At 38.2% G+C, this 18,279-nt stretch overlaps 1 protein-coding gene across 6 annotated transcripts in view; it reads right to left on the bottom strand.

Annotated features, from left to right (window-relative positions):
• Positions 1-18,279, bottom strand: part of unc80 (unc-80 homolog (C. elegans)) — a 333,697-nt gene that overhangs the window by 224,559 nt on the left and 90,859 nt on the right. For 5 of the 6 annotated variants that reach the window (XM_076297158.1, XM_076297161.1, XM_076297157.1 and 2 more), the window contains exons 16-22: positions 6,224-6,274; positions 5,491-5,639; positions 5,100-5,263; positions 4,879-4,977; positions 3,824-4,032; positions 1,884-1,928; positions 1,464-1,570 (exon numbers count right to left, since the gene is read on the bottom strand). In XM_076297158.1, the coding sequence (XP_076153273.1) occupies positions 1,464-1,570; positions 1,884-1,928; positions 3,824-4,032; positions 4,879-4,977; positions 5,100-5,263; positions 5,491-5,639; positions 6,224-6,274 (824 nt within the window). The remainder of the gene's footprint in view (positions 1-1,463; positions 1,571-1,883; positions 1,929-3,823; positions 4,033-4,878; positions 4,978-5,099; positions 5,264-5,490; positions 5,640-6,223; positions 6,275-18,279) is intronic. The other variant, XM_076297160.1, reaches the window with a different exon arrangement.

An 18,279-nucleotide genomic window follows, 5' to 3' on the forward strand; every position in this document is an offset into this window, starting at 1 on the left:
TAATATAAAGAAACAAAATTCCAGTGGATATTTCACGTCTTCTCAAAGACTGGCGGCTGTTAAGAGTGAGGTTTTTTGCTTAAAAAATAAAGCCAAAATACGTCCGTGTATTTAAGGATCTTAACTGCATGCTGTGAAGTTACATGCAGATCTCTTTTACGGAGGAAACCCATGCTAAAATAAAACTCTGTAGTCACGAATTTGATCGTGTTGGTATGAATATATGTTGTAGTATGTGATTCCTACAGTGTAAAAAAATATACTAACATCTTAGAAACGTTGTAAAATTATTCAAATAGATTATGAAAGCCACCGCTAATGGTGATTTCAATGGTTAGATTGATTTGTTTAGATCCTGTGAAATTGCTGCCTTGGCAACGCTATGTCATGGCTTCGGTACTCTATTAAGCAGCTAGATGGCTTGGAACTCTAGGTGTTCGCAATCAAGAGTCTGCCAGAGAGCTGTGATGTCATAATGGAAAATCAAAATTCTGAGCATTCCACCATTCATTTCAATGGGGCCAAATAACGCAAAAAACGATCACACCATTTATACAACCGCACTACACCGGTTTGGGCCTGAATTTTTAGAGTTGGAACCGTGTCGATAGCTCAAACGCTCTAGGAGTAGCGTTCCCAAAAAGTGGGTGAACGGGAATAATAATGTAAACTTAAGAAGAACAATAGTGATTGATCAAGCCCACTAAAAGCCCACTAAAAACAGAGCCTCCCTCATCATGAACGATGACACTCATCACACAGTTTGCCCCCCTCCCATTAAGCAAGAGGCTACGCAGCATTAAGGCAAAGACAACCAGAATGAGGAACAGTTTCTTCCCATCTGCTGTTAGACTAATAAATACAACACCTCTGCTCTGATCTGAGTATTGCCTCCCTCAATGAACTTGGTACTATAGTAAAGTGTCAACAGGAGACACTAAGGCTGATACTGGAGTTGGTAAAAAGAAAGTTCTTTCTTTCTTCCTTTTCTTTTCTCCCTCTTTTCTTTTTCTCTGATTGCCTACATTCTATAAAGCACCATGATACATGTGTTATATTGTGGCGCTATATAAGCACAATAAATTGGAAATTGTAAAGCTTTTGTATAACAGCAACAGTAGCATAACAGTAGCATAGCACATAACAGTATAACAGCTTTTCTATAACACACGTAATATTTCCTGTATTTCTTGGTTATATTCTAATAAAAAGAGTGAAAATTAATATAGATTGTAATTACATGATCTTGCCTTACCTTATAACATATCTTATAATATGAAAATAACATGTAAGGTGCTAAGCTTTTTGCACAGTTATGTAAAAAGAGAAAAGAGTGATAGAGGGGCCATTACCCTTCACTCACACACACACACTTTTTTTAAATATAGGGGCAGCTGAACTGAGAAAATTTAATTGAGGGATCTGACGAAACACAAATAAAACAAAACAAAACACAAACAAACCTTTGAACTCTGGCGAATGAAAGAGAGGCGATCCACTGAACTGATGTCTAATAGGTCTTCTACACCATCCGTTAAACCAGACAAGGAAGAGCGTTTCAGCCAGTTACCTAAAGAAATTGGCACAAAGGGAGCGAGAATGTACAGTGAGAGACTTACAGATATACACATTTATATAGACACAAAACAACACACAGGAGTAAACAGCAAACACACATGCATAAAATGAGGTGAGAATAAGTTAAATGGTAAGATGACTCAACATCTTCATAAACACAAGGAATGTCACATAAATAGGGGAATGCCAAGAGAGGACACATACACAAAGAATCAAACGGAAGAAATATTCTTTAGAAGATAACAACACCCCAAAAGACACACATCAAGTTAACAGAAGTCGTACTACAAAGACAGTACACATACGTAATACAGATAGTGTGAGTGGTAGGCGGATAGTCCGACGGCATGCTGATGATGAGAGGAACACAAGAGGAAAATAGAAAAGATGGATGAGCTGAATTTTTCAATGTACCAATCAATATTTATATTCTCATTTTTTCAAATATCACATTTAAAAATACATGTAATTAAAACCAAGTAAATAAAATCAATGAAGCTACAGGCATTTTACTCTGGCTGAATTTATCTTTGAATATTTATATAGCAAATAATCATTTCATCATTCCATCAAATAAATAAAGGATGAGCCCAGTTCAGTGGGAGAAAGATTCTATTGGGGAAAGGTTCCCGTGTGGACTGACATAGAAGCAAGGAGGGGGAGTGAGTGATTATTTAATTATAAAAAATATATCTAGGGAACAACCAGTCAAGCTGTAGTTCTCATGATCATGTTAATGTCGTCAATTATGTAATCTTGAAATGTATTATAAGCATAACATTTTTAAAAGGGTGTTTACACAGTTTCTAGCAAGATTATATGGGTTTTATGGGTTTTAAATAATAGTATACATGGGAGTATGTTTATAATTTTAGGGAACAACAACCACCAGCCAAAATGACCTGCACAACCTTAAAGGAACCGTATGTAAGAAATGTATTTCAATTAATCATAAAATAGCCCTGATATGTCACTAGACATTAAGAAATCATGTTCATTTCAAATACTTATATCACTGACAACAGTAGTCCGGTCAGGATATTGTCATTTAAAAAGTGAAGTTGCAGCCCTCAACTGATGTTGATGTTGTCATGTTGTGTTTTGGCCTGATGCGCCACCCTCCACCTATCTACTAATCACAAAGTCAGTAGTGTTTCGGCATCCAGGGTGCCAGCTCTGCCAGTCAGGAGGGAGGGGTAGGGGATACACCGCTCTACAGTAATTTGAAAGTGATTGCAGTACCAGTTTTAGCTACAATCTTACATAAGGTTCCTTTAATGGTAACACAAATGTATACATTATGATTACCAAAAATATAGCAGCAACATTAACACTACCAACACCACCTCCACCAGCAGCGATAACAACAACAACAATAATAATGACTTTGATTATTAGTTTTAGTTTTCATAGGGTGGTAGGTAAGGTGGATGGGTGGTTTGATTACTATACTATTATGTTATACCAATAACACTATACGTCTGTACAATCAAGATTAAAACAATTGTTGTTTTTCAGAATTTTCTTTTTTTGTGTTAAACAAGTTTTAGTTTTCATTATGAGTCTCCCAGAATGTGTGGCAATAAGGTTTTACACTCCGCACATATTTTATTTATAACAAAACAAAAGGTGTATTTCTCATAACAAAAGGTGTGAATACTTATGTAAATAGAATATTTCAGTCTTTTATTTTTTTGTACAAAACACTCCAAACACTTTTGTGGAGTGTTGAAGTATTGTGTGTAGATTGATGAGAAAAAAATAATTGAATCCATTTTAAAATTAGTCTGAAACATAACAAAATGTGGAAAAAGTGAAGCGTTGTGAATACTTTCCGTATGCATTGTATGTTCTATAAATATCTCATTTTATGATATCCCAGGGAAGTCTTTTGGAGAACTTATAAAGCAAACTTATATCATTCTAACTGCATTTGATAAAATTGTATGGGAGTTACATGATTGCAACAATTACCAAAGCTAACCAAAGCATGCTTACCAACCAATTCAGCAGCATGATACATATCATTAGCATTGTTTGAATGAAACTGAGATTTAGTTAATTTGCACAACATTATATTGATAAATATGCTGACAAGTAAGCCATCCGACAGACCTTGTCATAAATTTGCACCTTGTCATATATTTGACTAAAATTGCTGTCTTGGTAAATCTGCCCCGTACTTAAGTGTATGTTTGTTGTACTGAGATTTATGTGAAGAATATGTTGTATAAATGTGACATACCAATGGGTAACTTGAGTTTCTTGCGCAGAGAGATGCGTCGTGATCTTGAGCGTGAGCGCCTCTCACTGGTGGTACCACTGTGAGCCGTAGTGCACTCTGACGTGTCCTGCTCTGATTGGCTACTAGTGTCACTTGCTGCACTCTGGGACTTGAACATTTTCCTCCAGAAATCTTTCTTTCCCAGTAGAGCACCTGGAATCTGTTCCTCACTAAACAACAAATGTATGAAAAGCACCCCAGATAACACACACAACAAACACAATTAACTTCAGTTAGACCATTTATCAATTCCATTTTACTGTTCAGTAAGATCTTTACTGAGAGAGCTACAATTAAAAGGTTATAAAATGCATCAATTAAGAAAACTATTTATCTCCAAACCATTGTAGCAATCTTGGTCATGTTTATATCGGGGCTTTTTTGGGCCTTTATTAAACAGGACAGTGAAAATGTGACGGGAGATAAATGAGGGTGGGATGAGAGTTGAGAAGTTACCTAAGGCCCGACCCAAACCTGGATCCTAATAGGTCTATGCTTAGTGTACTATATATGCCAACATTGCACGATCCTTGAAATGTGAAGTCAATCTGCAGACGGCAAAACAAATACGATTTGATGGCCCTTGGGAAAATGTTCTATATGTCCTATTCTAAAGCCTTGGCCTTTTGGTTATGATATACTGTAAAGTGCAACAATATAGAGTTTACTGTATATTCTTACCATTCAATATATGTCTAGGTCTGAGATATAAAATCACCCAGGGATTACACTGCCACTATAAAACCTGTTGCCTGGAAAGATGGTGGATTAAAACCAAATTGGCATTTAAAGGGAAATTTCACTGTCTGTCCATTTGACTGAAGGTCAAGTCAAGAACAGGTGATCCACTGTATCTCTATGCTTTTAAGTGTGGATAAGGTAATAAAGAGAATTTTATTTATTTGTATTTCGACACAGTATTCTGATGGTGTTCTGATCGCTTACTGCTACCAAGTTTGAGCCCATGGTGGTTTGAAGAATAAACAAATAAAAATGAAAAAATAAAAAAAACACACTGTTCTGGTGTTTGAGGGGGTCGGCTGGAGATGCAGCTGCGACACTCATCAGCAGCAGAGGCTGACTGGCCCTTTTCACCCAATGTTCCCAACTCTGACCTGAACACAAAGAGAAATAAATAATCAGTACTATACTTGTGAGCTCTCCTCACTACCAGTGACTATATGTGAATCTTTCTGTCTGGCTGTATGTGTTTGTGGTTGTGTGTGTATCTGTATACCTGCGTGTAGGTGGTTTATTGACGTCTTCTTTCTCCTCAGGTTTGCGTTGACTTGTGAGTTTCTCTGTGCTGTCCAACAGGGCACTTAGAGCTACACGCCGGAACACATTGCCATGAGATTCTTTTATGAACTGCACCAGTTGCCTGATGTCACAGTACAGACCCTAGGGAGAAGGAGACCAGGTATGTGTTATAATGCAATTGTGATTAACATTGCACTCCCACAGGCGCAGTCAATGAAAAAGTAGGTGTGGTCAGGCGCTTGATCACAAATTGCTGTTTTAGCAATTAGACCAAGAAAAACCTGGTCTAAAGTTAAATGTGCATGTCTCTACAGCTATTTTATACAACAATAGTATACAGTTATCCAACAATATGCTTGCACACTTACCAGATTCTCTGGGCTGTGGAGTTCATGTGTTGTGGAGGCACATCGTGTGATTAGGGACTTGAACATACAGCCCACAACCACTGATTCCATGCTCTGGGCGACAGACTTGTCCCCTCCTGTGGTGAAGTTATTCCCAAACCCAGCCTTATCTGCAAAGGTATAATAGAACTCCAGCAAATGACAAAAAACACAGTGACACATAGTTTATCCTGGAGGAATAAACCCAGGGGGTGCAAAATCAGTGGCATACAGATCTGACCGTTCAGCCCTCTAATGCACTGACCATGTAGTTTTGACTCAGACTGCCTGAACAACAGTTTCTTTCACTGCATCACAAGCTAAAGAAAGAATATGTTTTTGTCAGAGATGGTATGTTCTGTAAAAAAAAAAACTATAAAAAATGGTAAGGCAGAATTAGAAATAACTTATAACAATATCTATCTGAAATTTCTATTCATGCAAGTGGCCTGCACTGCCCTGCAACATATAGCCCTGAAAGACCTGACGTCATGGACCTATTTTACTTTGAATTTCATTTAATGTTCTGAGGGATCATAACATGTCCAAATACATCAAAGGAGAGTGCAGTCTGTAAGACCAGATGTGGACTCTGGGGATGTTATGGTTGATCCATGCTAAGTTGTGAGATATAGCAATGACAACGTTGCCTGGGGAAAACGGGTTGCTGGGTTGAGTAATTTAAGAGATCAGTGAGATTATTGAGATTATCTACCGAGCGTTTTCTTATGCTCCCGGTGGAAACGGTCACCTGCAAGGCCGTGCTCTGAAAAAAAAAACAAATGTCAGGCCATCACAGACATGTACTCTCAGCAGAACGCAAAAAAATCAAGCACAACTGAAAACATAGTGACATGCATCTTTCCACCCTTTCACTATCTTTGCAAAATCACTCATCAATTCAGTAACCTGAACTCTAACAACTGACAGGATTTAACAAAAAATTGTATTGTATTGTTTACATTTGTTTACCAAGCTAAGCTTACAACAATTGAAGTTCAAGTTGACTGAATGATAACTGATTACTTGAGTGACGATCTGAAATGTGCAACTGACAGAATGAGATGGATGTATAGATATGAAAAGAGTAGAAACATTCATGTACAAAAATAAAACAAGACAGTATGGGATTAACTCTTTCCCGCCCGAGCAAAATTGGATCAAAATTGGATCTTTATTATCTTCCTACTGTTGGTGTCCTAAGCATACCTCAAGGAAAGCATTTATTTTTCCTTGAAGCCTGATAGTTGGACCATACAAATGTATGTTGAAATGAGAATTCATTATTTATATATATTGATTTGCATAACATTTGCATATTTCATACACCAATAATTTTGAGTGTAAAAACCATCACATATTAAATGCTGCATGTTATGAAAAAAGTGTAGAAAGTTGCATATATCTGCTAGCTAAATATGCACCAAATTTGGCAGCAATTGGATAAAAAGAACTCTCAAACAACAACTTTGAACCAACATGCTCCATAACCATTGCTAATGTATTCCTATGGAAATTATGAAAATACTGTACAATATTACAGCATCACATTTTTGAAACTTGTGTAGCTGCATGCAGTGGATGTACCGATAATGTATTCACAAATATATATATTGTGTCTGTGATTAATTTGTTAGTCTATATATAGTTTTTATGCATTGTATTTTCTTCAACTTTGTAATGTTAGCAGTTCAGACTTCGGACTTAACTCCAAGTTTATGGCTAAAACTAAAAATGTAAAAATGTAACACTTAAATAATTTCAAATCATACTGAAAATAAGTATTTTAGGCAATATGTAGTTGGCTATAGTCAACAGTAAGAACCAGGCATGGTCGGTTCATTGAAAATCGAAAAAGTGATGTGTATGCAAAGAAAGCTATACTCATATTTAGCAAGCTCACTGAGCTCAGAATTAGCTGGATTGTTAGTGATGTATGCAAAAATAGGTGACAACTTATAAAGGCTATTGTTTATCATGATTTCCATAGGGTTTTGTATCTGAACCAATTCCCTGGATGGGTCAGGTGAAGAAAGGGTGTGTTTAAGCGACACATATTTGAGGATGTAAAAAGTAGCTACCATAAAACATACCTTTAATAGGGTAAATATGGAATCAAAATGAACTCATACGTTTTGTACGTGTGTTTCATGTTTTGAAATGTGGGTAATACTTAATTTTAAGGGGTCCTTGTTCCAGTGTTTCTACATAATGAAGTACAGTAAAACAACCTATGTAACAATATGTAATATAAGTAAGTATAAGTATATATAGTCTTTTGATCCCGAAAGGGAAATTTGGTCTCTGCATTTATCCCAATCCGTGAATTAGTGAAACACACTCAGCACACAGTGAACCCACAGTGAGGTGAAGCACACACTAATCCCGGCGCAGTGAGCTGCCTGCTAAAACAGCGGCGCTCGGGAAGCAGTGAGGGATTAGGTGCCTTGCTCAAGGGCACAGTAGGCCACGGCTGCCCCACAATATGTCATATACTTATGTTGTCCATACATAATGTATTTTTGGGTACCTACAGATCATGATTACACGTGTAATAAGAAGTGCTTGTTACACTACATTGCCAAAGTTTGTTGAAGTTTGGGACTCTTGACACCCTTTTATTATTACATGTGTACTAATGATCTGTACGTACACAAAATACATGCAAGGACAACATACGTATATTGATATTACATATTGCTACATAGGCTGTTACACTGTACTTTAATATGTAGATACACTGGAACAAGGACCCCTTAAAATAAAGTGTAAAATAAATATACAAACAATTTTCAGTATTACCCATATGTCCTTTACTTACAAATATATTCTACTGGTACAATCCATTCCAAGGTTACTACAGTATATCTTTCAATTATCATCTAAATATCAATCTATTCTGCAGTTACAAATTTCTGTGAAAGCTATGAAAACATTTCAGACATATTTGATGCTTCCTGGTTGAATAGCCAATGGTGATGTTCAGGTTTGGTTAGCCAATCAGGAATTTATGTTCACTATCCAATCAGAGCCAGGAGGCGAGATGTCCATTACTTGTACAAATCACAGTTAGAAATGATTTTTACTGTTTTAAAAATGTGATACGCACGTAAAAACCTATGAGTAATTAGTAAAGGTAAAGGTAAAACCCTTTAAAGGAAAACTCCAGTCTAAGAACAACCTAGGAAGGAGTTGTCCTTTACGTATCAAAAATAAAGGCCCATCCACCCCAGATATGACATGAAATCTTCGTACACAGAGTGTACACACAGAGTCCGATGCAATGATTTTTGGGGCAGTGGTTCAGGAGGTAGAGTCGTCGTCCAGCAACTGGAAGGTTGCCAGTTTGAGCCCAACTCCTCCTGATCCTGTCAAAGTGTCTTTGAGCAAGACTGTTAACACCAGTGCTCCTGATGGATAGGTGGGCGCCTTGCATGACAGCCTCCGCCATCAGTGCGTGATGGGTGAATGTGAGGCATGACATTGTAAAGCACTTTGGGTGCTCGGAGGAGTCGATTAAAGCGCTATATAAACGCAGTCCATTTACCATTTACCATATTTTTAATATTTCACATTCTGTTTCGTGCTCACGTCACCCAGGTTTACACAGCGACTTTTAGTAGGCTATAGCCTATTGACTTCTGAGTGAATTATGGAGTTGTTAGGCCTAAATTAAGTCAAGAAAGAGATAGTTTTGATAAGCTATGCCTATAAGAGAGAACCAGACCCAGCAGTAGACCCCAATTTATGGACAGGCATTACATTTTTCCAAGGGAGGCACAAATTGATTCACTGTTCACTGTTTCGGGAACTTAAATTGATCACGTTAGTTTAAGATAGGCCATTAATAGACACAACAACAACTTGTTGCTACAATAACTGAATTCAAACAAATAGCCTAATGCCAAAAAAATACTGCCAAAGTCTGGCCTATAATTAGGCTACTTACAATTACAAGCTCACGCGCTTAACAAAATATTCTAATATGAAAATGTAGATGTGTAGGTCCGATCACTCCCAAGGGAGAGGAAAAACACTGTAATTTGTATACATTAACCCAAGTAGCCTAACTGTATCTAAACAACATAACCTATTGTAAAATAGTGCGGCTCCTTTAAGAGAATCCTGTGCGCATGGATGGAGAGGGAAAGCGAGAGGGGATATGTGTATTAGAACTGAGATGTGGATGGAGAAAGTAGATGTGCTGTTGAGACGGGAGCGAGTCATATTCAAAATAATGTCAAAAAAAAATCTGCAGACAAAGGTGAAGTCCTCATTCATTTGCTAACCACTTTCAGATAGAGGGGAAGGGAGTTAGATATGAATTTACGGATAATTCCGGCCCTGGAGCGGTAACATTAAGCTCCCCTGTGTCCTCCGACTAGGTCAGTCCGAAGAAATAAAACAGGAAAGGTTAACGCTTTCAAACAAAGCCATAAACTACTGCTACTAACTATGATAATATGAGACATAGCCTACCTGCCACTGGATCACTGTGGTTAGTGAAAAAGTGAAGTAGTCTAAACTGTGGCACTAAAAACTCCATGAAGGTGATAAACCATTAAGGCTTAGCTAATGTTTCTGGCTATGGAATAATACAGTTTTTACAAGTTTTATTTGCCAATTGCTATATTGGCAAACCTATAATATAGGCCTACATTAAATTCAAAATCAATCCATGGGATTGGGGAAGTCGGGTTGGTTGATGCAGCCAAGCTCATCCAGGGTGGGGCTTACAGACTGCACAGCTACATACAAGGCCCAATCCCATTTCTACCCATTAGCCCTCCCCCAATACCCTAATGATTTTAAGTGTTAATTAATAATAATAATAATAATAATAATAATAATAATAATATTATTATTAATAATAATAATAATAATAATACATTAATTAATACAGTAATAATTACATTATCAGGTTAACCTTACTTTTTCCAGAATCTAATAATGTAATCTCTCCCAATATTAATAATAACTTTGGCCAATGCTGTAGTAACAGGCCAACATTTATTGGAGGCCAAGTAGTGAAGCTGTGTAGGGGACCACCCGCTGTTTTGCTGTCCTTCCTACCTACCTCTATGCCAGCGAAGCGGCAGTTATAGGATTAGGGCGTTTTTTTTTTCTTCTAGATTTTAGTTTTTTCAGTAAATGATTCAAATGATTTTTGTATCAATGATTCCCAGACAGTGAAACTTGGCATGAAGCGGACACAGTTTTCTGTGAATATCTCGAGATTAGTAGGACCTAGGAGGACCACAATATTTGGGTCTCAAGGGGTCATCTCAACCCATCCCGTAACCACTCATTTGGGTGCCACCTAGTTAAAAATGAAAAAGCAAAAATGAGGCGTTGTAATCGCAGGTATCTTTGGCTGACATATTCAGAACTGCACGAATGCATCCTCCGAATGCATGCGGAGTTTCATAAAATTCCTTTCATCGGGGGCCATACAATAAATAAATGTATGTGTAGCCTACATTTATTAACTGTCCACCCATTGGCCTGTAGGTGGTGATGTTGAGTGAACCCCGATGAAGCCCTACCAACACCTCCCCCCCCCCACACACACAAAAAAATTGATGGAAAGGTGTGCCCTGAAGTAAGTTGCTAATATTCAGTCACTTGATAAAATAGATAACACAATGCAAAGTGTTACAAAATATGACCTACTCTATGAGCAAATAAATGAACTGAATTTTAAGCTTCAGTAAAGCTGTAATCGGGCCTTAAAAGTTAAGTCCTGACATTTATTATTGAAATATATAATTGCATTGGGTCGTTTCAACCACTGGTAACAGTTGATAAAGTTGCTTAGCCTATAATTTATCCTTTGAGAAATTAGCTAGTAATAGCTAGCTTAACAATTAGCATCTAGCGGTAGATGTGTGGAACCGTCCACATCCAGTTTAACTACTTGGCTTTTGCTTCGATACAGTAATATTGCAATAGTTTCTAACATTTTCATTTCTCGGTATTATTCTGTGGTTTCATCCCCGTGTGTGAGGCTCAAGTTAATGTAAACTGGTTGGTAGTAGGCTATTCTGTTGCTACTGCAGGTGCCGCATGGCGGGCTGCTGCAGGATTTAATGTCTAGTGATGCCTTTGAGCATTTTCTGCCACAATGGGAGGTAGACTACTATAAAAATGAGTCAATTATGTCATCTTTGTATTGAAATGTTCATCTTTTTTGTTGTTGGTTGGTCTTAGGTGACCGCAACTGCAGCTGACGTAAATGGCAGCCTCTCTGCTCCCCAAGGCTGATTGCTTTTGGTAAGGTACACACACACACACACACACACACACACACATACACGGTACATAAATGCACAGAAAATGTGGTAAGTACTGGTTTGAGAGTCTATTGCCCTCTTATGCTTGCAGATTCATTCGCCAACTTCAACCCTGTTGTGGCTTCATTCATAAAATGAGTGACAGAATTACTGATAATATTGCAACACAACACACCTTACAGGTGGTGACTAACACAGAGGGCCTTCTTATTTTAAATAGACATACACAACCCAATATAAATGCGGAGAACATTTAACTGATCAGTTTTTCCCTCATTGATGAATTCTTTGATGAATGTTATACATGTTTTTATTATTATGTTTGTGTTTTTATGTTAGATGTTCAAGTTCTCTCTCTCTCTGTCTATCTCTCTCACACACGGGTCGCTTAGCAACGGGGATGCTGGCTGCTCAAGCCGCTCTGTCTGACCTGTTTTTGTTCGGTTTTTTTATATTTTACTATTTTATTCCCGATTATTTTTTCTTCAATTCTTGCACATTCGTTAATTTAGCTGTACAGTAGATAGCCTTTTTTATTTCAATTGTTTATTTTGTTTTTCTACACTTTTATTGCATTTTATGAAGCTGCCTCTAGCGCTCTGTTTTTGTTTTTGTTTTTTGCCTGGTGATCAGCTGTTTTTTTTGCCAATTGCCATTAGCGAGGCCTATTACACTGCTATTTGGACTTGCTGCTTGTGTGGAGGAAGCTGTGCTGGACTCGTGCTAGTGTCTCTCTCCTTTTCCATCCTGTATACGCTGGGTTCATACAGTCGGTTGACTGTCCAGCTGCTGGGTAGGCTATAGTCGGTTGACTGACCAGCCGGAGATTGAGGCTTCGTGCTAGCTAGGTGACTGCAAATGCACCGATAACATCAACTCCACTTTGGTATGGCTGATCCATCAATCCGTGTCGGAGTTTGTGTTTCGGCTATGGGGGGCTTTCATTACACACCCCTTGAACTTCAACAGTTCGCCTCCACCGACACCATCAACTTCGAGGTGATCCACCTTTGCCGGGCAGCGGGGATCCTCCGGCGGAAACGCTACTTGCACAGAGGCGCACGTCGCTCTCTCATCCGAGCGTCACAGGAAAGCATCCCTCCATCATCTCCACGGGATCTCTTGCCGAATCAACGCTGCTTTCCAGAACAGTCCGCTCCCACAAACAAACCGCTCCCTACAGTGTCAGTGGAGAATCTACAGCGACCTCCTGGATCGTCTCTGTACGGCACCTGTATACGGCGATTGCTGTCACCACCATGCAGCAGTGTCCCTGATAATGTGCCAGACTCTCTTGTGCCATCCACCAGAACAGGCGAGCACCAAGACTGCATAGGCCTACTCCCACTGATTACTCCGGACAACGGATCACATGACCTCAAAGCCGCTGTAATGAATGTGAGGTCTCTTTCGAACAAGACCTTCATTCTCCAGGACAACTTTACGTCTCGTCAGCTGGACTTTCTTTTCATCACGGAGACTTGGCTTAACGACGGTGATGGAACGCCTTTCGGTGAACTTTGCCCTCCTAAGTGCAGCTTCTTCAATTCCCCAAGGTCTACTGGTCATGGAGGTGGTCTAGCAACTGTGTTTAAAGACTGTTTTAATTGTAGAATTATACCAACTGATGTTTACTCTACTTTTGAGGTTCAACTTTTTAAAATTCATGCTAATCCCCCTGTCCTCTGTGCATTAGTGTACAGACCACCTAAAATTGGTTCTAATTTTATTCAAGAATTCTCTGACCTTTTATCAGTCCTGGCCACTCATTCTGACAAATTATTGATTGGGGATTGGGGATTTCAACATTCACATCTGTTGCCCATCAAAACCTTTGGTTCATGAGTTTTTATGCATAGTGGACTCTTTTGACCTCAATCAATCAGTGATGGCATCAACACATCAGAAAGGCCACACTCTAGACCTTGTACTCTCCTCTGGCTTCTCTGTGTCTAATTTAGAAATTGTTGATATTGGTATCTCTGACCACTCTATGATTTTGTTTGAATGCTATGTTTTGTTCCCCTGTCTCTCCGCCCAAGTCCCACTCCTTTGTCCGAGCCATAAATTCAACCACAGCTTTTCATTTCTCTAACACCTTTATGCTTACTCAGTCACCTGCTATCAATGATGCCCTGTCCACCTGCTCTGATACGGAAGAATTAGTTAACCCTTAGAACCCTAAGCTGTTTTTAGGGCATTTTCACTACCTTTATTCATAAGGATTTATTCTGGTCATTGTAAGTGCCACACACATATATTATATATTGTTTTTTTCAGGAGAGTTTAGGCTATTCAGATCTGCCATCATATCATGTATTAATACTAGCATTGATTTTATTTTGATTTTTAAAGAATTAAAATATAAAAAGTGTATTATAAAAATTCTTATATTTCGACATGTATCTCACCACTGCAAGCTCACAGCTCTACATGCATTTCATGTGTGTGTAGGGCAGACTGTCCTGAATCGGGCAATATAATTGCCATGTTGGAGGGATACTCTGGGGCTGAGCAATTTACAGAAATATTTGCTGTGTGATTTACGGAAATAAATGCCATTTTTTATTTAGTGATGAAAAATGACCTTTCTGCGCTCCATATCTGTGACACGAACTGATCTGACCTGACTTGACCCGAGGTTGCGTGTTAGCCTGCGTGCCTGTGTGTATGCAGTCATAATAATTCTCAACTCTTTACTGCATTGCCATGAACAAAGTAAAGGCAAAAAAGGTGTTTATTTGTTGAACAAATTGGGATGCAATGTGAGCCTTGAATTGGATGCCATGCAGGAATTTGCTAGGATCTCAAAACCGGAATATGAACATGCTTTGCCATAGAGAAACACATGATAGCATTGGATTATAAACATGCTTTGCCACAAGAACAGACACAAACGTGGGGTAAGTCCAGCTATATGAAGTTATTATTTTGCTGTCACTTCGTCTGTTTTATAACCCAGAAGGATGTACTTGGTATCAAATGATAGCTCTGAGTCTCCTCTTTCATCTGACATGCGTGGCATATCTATGCGATCACGGGTCCGCAAGTAATTCAAACGAGAGTAATGAGTGTGCAGCGTTGGTTTGTGTACTTGACGTTATTATTTTGCAGTCACTTCGGCTGGTTTTATAAGCCAGAAGGATCGATAAACATGGTACCAATGGATAGCCCTGTGCCCCCTCTTTCATCTGATATGCTTGCCATATCCATGCGATCACGGGTTCGCGAGTAATTCAAACTAGAGTAATGTGTGTGCAGGTGAACGCAGAGAAGTATAGACTGTAAATATGATGCAATTTGATTTAATTTCATGATTTTTTTTTATTTTCATACTTGATCGTACAGACAAGTGTGTAGTCTCGTTGGAAAGCCCCACTTCTGCTCTGTCGTGCAATAAAGGTTTCATCTCGCTGCGATGAACCGTTCCGGAGCAATGTAACAGAGAATAAAGGGTGTGTTTTTTGACGCACTTTGCGTCAATCGGGTTCTAAGGGTTAATCTCTTCAACACTTCCTGTTCCGCTACTCTAGACTGTGTTGCCCCTTTAAAACTAAAACGGTCAAATACCAACTCCACTCCCTGGTTTAATGATTCTACCCATTCTCTTAGACAAGTGTGTAGGAGAAATGAGCGAAAATGGAAAAAAGACAAACTCCAAGTCTCTTATGACATTTTTAGAGATTCTCTAAAGATGTACCAAAACTCTGTTAAGTCAGCTAGAACAGAGTATTACTCTAAGTTGATTGCCAGTAATGCTCACAGACCAAAAATATTGTTTAGTACCATCAACTCTATTTTAAATCCTCCTGCTGCTGTTCTCTTTATCACTCCCACCACTGAAAACTGTGAGAAGTTTCTCAATTTCTTCATTGATAAGATTAATAACATTAAATCTCAAATTCCTTCCTTAATTTCTGATCCCTCAGTTATAAAACTCTCACCCAGCTGCCTTCAGCAGTGGCAACCTGTGTCTCCCTCCCAGCTATTTGAAGTGGTCTCTCATATGAAATCCTCCTCTTGCCACTCAGATGTTTTACCTTCACACCTGTTTAAGGAAGTCTTTAACATCATTTGCCCTGTTGTTTTGGCCATTATCAACAGCTCTCTTATCTACTGCAGTGGTCCCCTCTAGTTTTAAGCATGCAATTGTCCAACCTCTACTAAAGAAGCCCAGTCTTGATTACAGTGACCTGAAAAACTATAGGCCTATTTCCAAATTACCTTTTGTTTCAAAGATCCTGGAAAAAGTTGTTCTCTCTCAGGTCACTTCTTATTTGAATGCTTTCAACATCCTAGATAAATTTCAGTCAGGTTTTAGAAAACTTCATAGCACCGAATCTGTTCTACTTAAGGTGCAAAATGATATTCTTTGCTCAGTAGATAATGGTTATTGTGCCCTCTTAGCACTTCTTGACCTTAGTGCTGCTTTTAATACCATTGACCATAGCATCCTGTTAAAACGTCTGGAGGATGAAGTTGGTCTGCAAGGGGTGGTGTTGAAATGGTTCACATCATATCTGAATGATGGAACATTCTCTGTAAGATTAGGTAATTGCTCTTCGTCCATTGCACCTATCAAATGTGGTGTCCCTCAGGGTTCCATTTTAGGCCCTCTGCTATTCTCCCTATATATGCTGCCTCTTGGCTCCATTTTTAACAAACATAACATTCAATATCACTGCTATGCTGATGACTCTCAATTTTATCTGCCATTAACAGCCGATAGTTCCTGCACCTTGGAAAGCCTGTTTAACTGCTTTAATGACATAAAGAGTTGGATGGCTGCAAACTTCTTACAATTAAATGAAAAGAAAACAGAGATAATTATTTTTGGTCCACTCAGCTCTGTTCCTAAGATAAGAAATGCACTTGGGCCATTGGCTGTAAATTGCCAGTGAGGTCAGAAATCTAGGTGTTTTCCTAGATTCCTCTTTGAATTTCAATAAGCAAGTCAGTAGTGTGGTTAAGGGAAGCTTTTTTCAACTAAGACAAATAGCTAAATTATACTGACTTAGAAACTGTAATCCATGCTTTTGTTACATCTAGGCTGGACTATTGTAAATCTCTGTATTTAGGTCTGAACCAATCTACCCTTGCTAGACTTCAATTAGTCAAAAATGCAGCAGCTAGGCTTCTTACTGGAACAAAGAAACATATGCACATAAGTCCTGTGCTGGCCCAACTCCATTGGTTACCTGTCAATTACAGAATTCATTTTAAAGTTTTACTTTTTGTTTTCAAAGCCCTAAATGGAATGGCACCACAGTATATCTGTGACCTTTTAAGTCCCTACTGTCCTTCTAGGCCACTGAGGTCTTCCTCACAACTTCTCCTATCAGTCTCAAAGGCAACCCTTAAAACTAAAGGTGATAGAGCTTTTTCCGTTGCTGCCCCTAGACTGGAACAATCCCCCTATAGAAATTAAGTCCTCTCCCACCATCAGTAGTTTTAAATCAAATTTAAAGACCCATCTATTTTCTTTGGCCTATAATGTCCATTAGTTTCTCCCCTTGTTTGGTTGTTTATTTTTATTTATTTTTTTATTTATTTAATCTTATTTCTATTTATTTTCTGTATTATATTAACTGGCATCTAACTTTACTGTACATCTTTCTCTAGGCCTATAGTAGTAGTAGTTTCAGTAACCATAGGTTTATTTTTATCTACAATCATAATCTGTTTATTATTATTATTATTATTATTATTATTATTTTGTATTTTCATTTATTTATTTTTATATTTTGTAATTTATGTCTTTATTTTTTGTTTTTATTACTGTTTATTTTATATCTGAGCACCTTGGGTCAATAACATTGCGTTTAAGTGTGCTATATAAATAAATATGCAGGGGCGTATCAAGCTTTTTAAAAGTGTGGGGGTTGTGGGATAGGAAAATGAAACAATCTTGGCAAATTATGAATAACTCCCTACAGGGACGTTGTAAGTATTTTCTGAGAAGGGTGCGGACTATATTGGTGTCCGGCAGTTTCTACCCCGAAAAAAATTGAAATTCTGATTGCTAAACACACCATTTTAATGCAGTTTGGGAGGGACAGAACAAGCAGCGCCCCTCATATGTGTGACTCATGTGACATGTAGGCCTACATGATCGATCTACCTATCACTTCACTATTTGACACTACCCTACATGGAGACATACTGTATCTCATGTTATAAATCAAGAAATAATTTCAGAAATTATGTTTTGTGCATATGGGTTAGCAGGCTACAATAAATTGCCCTAACAGACAGCAGCCTAATTTCGAGGTATCACTAATACCTAAATACATGTAAAGGACAGAATAGTGACAGAACTGTAAGCTCAAATTCAAAAACGTTTGAAGTCTACCCAAACATATGCAAAGGGAATATAAATAAATTGTGTTGCATATAGTCAGCTTAATTAATGTCAATTTAAAGATTATGATTAGCAGTTTCTATGCTTTTTCCATTAATAGGTTAGTTACAGGAAGCC

This window comes from Alosa pseudoharengus, unplaced genomic scaffold (genome assembly GCF_046254945.1).
Source record: "Alosa pseudoharengus isolate Yale_2024_CS ecotype anadromous, Long Island Sound unplaced genomic scaffold, YU_APseudo_1.1 YU_APseudo_1.1_scf_20, whole genome shotgun sequence".
NCBI lineage: Eukaryota > Metazoa > Chordata > Actinopteri > Clupeiformes > Clupeidae > Alosa > Alosa pseudoharengus.